The 3909-nt window shown below is 36.7% G+C and overlaps 1 protein-coding gene across 1 annotated transcript; it reads left to right on the top strand.

Annotated features, from left to right (window-relative positions):
* The first annotated feature begins 2396 nt into the window (after window positions 1-2396).
* LOC134805226 (uncharacterized protein C1orf131) lies at window positions 2397-3909 on the top strand. The gene is made up of 3 exons (XM_063778534.1): window positions 2397-2729; window positions 3393-3577; window positions 3816-3909. The coding sequence occupies exons 1-3, from the start codon at window positions 2471-2473 to the stop codon at window positions 3876-3878; spliced, it is 507 nt and encodes a 168-aa protein (XP_063634604.1). The 5' UTR covers window positions 2397-2470; the 3' UTR covers window positions 3879-3909.

Here is a 3909-nt window from a genome sequence, read left to right as displayed (position 1 = left end):
TCTTATTGACAGTGACATATGTCAAACATTGGTCACTATTTTGATCTGTCGCTATCGATTATAAAACGAGTAATCGATACTTCGAGTAGTAAAACTTATTCATGAAGTTATAAGATGGAGTGAACTGTCACTTTTTTTGCCATACTAAATTTAACCTTATCACCGAGTCAGAAAGACGTTCTTACCAGACTAAAGAAAACGGTCCACTTGAGATAGCAAAGGTGGGTCGCGGTGTCTCACTCGCACATGTTGCCAATGTTAAAAATATACCATTGTGGTAGTATTTCTATCAATATACTACTAAAATGAAATACCTTCTTATATTATTTAAGTGCTATATTTAGAGTAAGGTTCTGATATCTTTTAAGAAATTTGTAAATAATTATGATGTCAATATTATTAACTGATTTAACCAAGCATGTGCACAACAAAAAAAAAACATTAATTTTGATATGGTAGACATTGTAGTAACTTTGAATATTAATTGGTATCCCTAACGTGTGATGACATGTTATCAAAACACGTGAATGAAAAATTTCTTAAAAATGGTGAATAAATGTTGCGTTAAAGGTTGTAGGAGTGAAAGAATTTCTAATTGTGGAATAGTGTTTCACAAGGAAGCCACAATTATTACATTTTGCGATAAAAATACAAGTCAACATTGTCAAACTCATTAGGGTGACCATGATGTCGGCACGATGAGAATCAGTGTTACACAATTCTTATTACGTACTTAAAAGTAAGTTTATATGAATAGGTATGTTTTTATTTCGGCATGTTTAAATTGGTGAAATGAGAGCTAATACAGGATAAATAATTGCCAAAATTGAAATCCAAAGTCCTTAAACATTACAGACACATTTATACATTGTTATAATAATAAAAAACACATTGATAATAAAAGAAAAATAGAACTTTATGGTAATTTACTGACTTTTGGGACGTTACCAGAAACGTTACTGGGAATTTACCCTCTTTGGAAAATTTACTGGGAACGGCACATCACTAGTTTCTTTACATTTCACGACTCTTCTCTTTTCGCGCAGATGGCCTACCACCGTGAACACCGAGGTTCGCAAATTGCGGGCATCTTTCTCTTTTACTCCTATAAAGGAGTAATTACAGAGACAGAGAAAGATGCTCGTCAAACGATGCAAACTTCGGTGTCTATGCTCCAGTGACAAGCGTCGTCCTAGATAAAAACTATAGCAAACGGGCGTAGCGGTCCCACGCGACCCTGTGGCAGTGGCGGATTTGCCCTAAGGCCGAGTAGGCCCGGGCCTAGGGTGGCCAGATATTTTAAGCGGCAGTCTATATGATGGGTGCTGAGAAAGGGGCGGCTAGTGCTTGCTATGAAGGGCCTGGGACCTAACGCGGCAAAGACTGTAAAAAGCTCTCAGGACAGTGGGGGTGTCCTGAGAGCCTACCCCGAGCCGCTTTCGACGTGTTGCCTCTTTGTAGCGCTTTCGTACGTAAGTGTGACCGAGGGGCGACACGTCGAACGCGGTTTGCGGTAGACCCTCTGGTTCTGTCAGCATATCTGTCTCTCTATCTCTCTCACTCATACCTGTATTCTTGACAGACGTTACGGCGGACCACCTTCCTGAGGATCGACCATGTTCGTGGTCTAGCATCTACGCCTATTAATAACAGTTTTTAGAACAACTAAATTAAGTACCTAAGGTTGTGTGAAGCGTTGTACAGAAGAGAAAAAAAAACTGTATCCATCCCTTTTTAGGCCATAATACTAGTACAGCGAAAAGACAGTATGATTTTTTACAACTAATATAACTGGATGGTGTTTAGCAAAAATGAGTCATCCCACATCCATTTTGCAATAAAATGTCAACTATAAGCGTCAATTTTTTGAGTTGACATCTTATTGAAAAATTAATGTGGGTTGACACATTATTGCTTAACAGCATCCAACTATGCACGAATAAGAAAAGATCCTGGCCAAACTATATATTCAATGTTATCCTAATATCCCACATACATATGACTTATGGTCACCCTAATTAGAAAGAGATGCAACGGCCCACCTTGACTTCTCATGTGGACACACTTTTTGGCTAATGTACACTATCCGGTTTACTCTCTAGGTCCGTGAACTTATTATTTTTGTTTTATTTAGGTTTTAATACACAAATCCAAAGAATCATTTGTTTAATTTTGGTAATCTTTTGTTTATAAGATTTAAGAAGAAGAAGTAAGTAAATTTCAATCGATTTTTTGTGGCATACTGAAAATATGGTCTTAGGCTTAAGTAGTAAAAAAAATATAAGCTATTTAGGACCAATTTATTGTCGCTTCAGCCTTTTTTCAACAATGTTAAAACCTACAAGTAAAACAAAAAATAAAAACACGTTTTGTCTATGGATTGGTTCAACTGTCACTGTCACTGCCACCCTTGTCACGTTGTTGTTCGGTTTTGGTTAAGTTTTATAAATATCGTAGAACTTCTATAATCATGTCCCTTGTACTTACGAAAGCAGCTTTAGCCCTCAAAAATGCAGAGAACAATTTTCAATTTGTCAAGTTTGAAGCGCATAAACCAAAAAAGAAGCAAGCAGAAGCAGACAATGTGGTGAAACTTGGTCAGAAGGAATTGGATCAAAAGAAAGACTTAGATCTTAAGAAAATCAGGCATGAAGTTGTGAAATTTGGTATGTCAGGGTTCGACCCGTCGAAGAAAGAAGAAGCCAGGATTGCACTTGCAGTTAGTTTAGGTAAGCAGGAAATATAATAACAAGAATATAGTCAATAGGTCCAAAACGAACCGGACACTCAAGCCCATGTTCTTAGTATTCTTTCTAATAGTTTTTTACCATCAACAACATAAACAATTTAAAAAGCTTTGCGTCAATAAGTTATTATGGGACATTCTTACACAAATCGACCAAGCCCTAAAGCAAGCGCAATAAGGCTTATGTTAAGGGTACTAGACAACAATATATATACAGATATATACTTAACAACATAGAAAACATCCATAACTGAGGAACAAATATTTGAACCTGGGACCTACTTATACCACAGAATAAATAATAGTACTTTCGTACAGAAAGGAAACTTCCTACAAAACCAAAGTTTGACAGCGGTTCAGGGTCGAATCATGCTATCCCTTTCTAATATATGACACTATCCCTTTCGGCTATTTAGGGTTGTCAATGCAAATGATTATCTTATCTGTGGTTGTGCATGCAAAAGGAAGTCAAGTGGTGCTAACCCTAATAATTGCTCGGAGCAATGCTGAGCCGAGCGGAGCCGAGTTTGGCCGAAGTCAGGAGTTTCGCACCCCTGCTTATACTTACTCCTACCTTGATACTTTCATCCTTCCATTATTCTGCAATTCCCTTAGTAATAAGCATGTTTATGTTTTATGTTGATAGGAGCAAAACCACCTAAGAAGGAATATCTCAACTACAAGGAACTAATGCAGAAGAGGAAACAGGAGAAACAGAAGGAACAAGAAGAGAAGCAGATGATGAGATCAAAGAGCATGCTGCAGACCGGTGGAAAGAAGAAGAAAAAGACTGGAAATGATGTTGGGCACTTGTTAGATACATATGGGAAGGTAGGTTTACTATTTTTGCAGACAGAACTCTGAACTTGTGAACCTAAAAGTAGGGTTGAAATATTAAATGTCTCTCTCTCTCTCTTTAGCCCTTTTCTACCCTTCGGGTGTAGGCCCGATATTTAAAAAAATATCTAAAATATTGATGATTATTATTATTCTAAATCTGTCTGTAAATCAAATATGTGTTATCTAGTCAAATTTATCAGTCTAGATACAATTAAATTTATTCTTACAGGTTCAGAAAAAGGATTTGAAGAAAAAAGATGGCCCAAATACTAAAAAGAAGAGAAAGAAGTGATTTTTACTTTTTAACTAGGTGTGTATAAATT

This window comes from Cydia splendana, chromosome Z (genome assembly GCF_910591565.1).
Source record: "Cydia splendana chromosome Z, ilCydSple1.2, whole genome shotgun sequence".
NCBI lineage: Eukaryota > Metazoa > Arthropoda > Insecta > Lepidoptera > Tortricidae > Cydia > Cydia splendana.
Note: the sequence above shows the minus strand (reverse complement) of the source record. Positions and strands in the feature narration are given on the sequence as shown.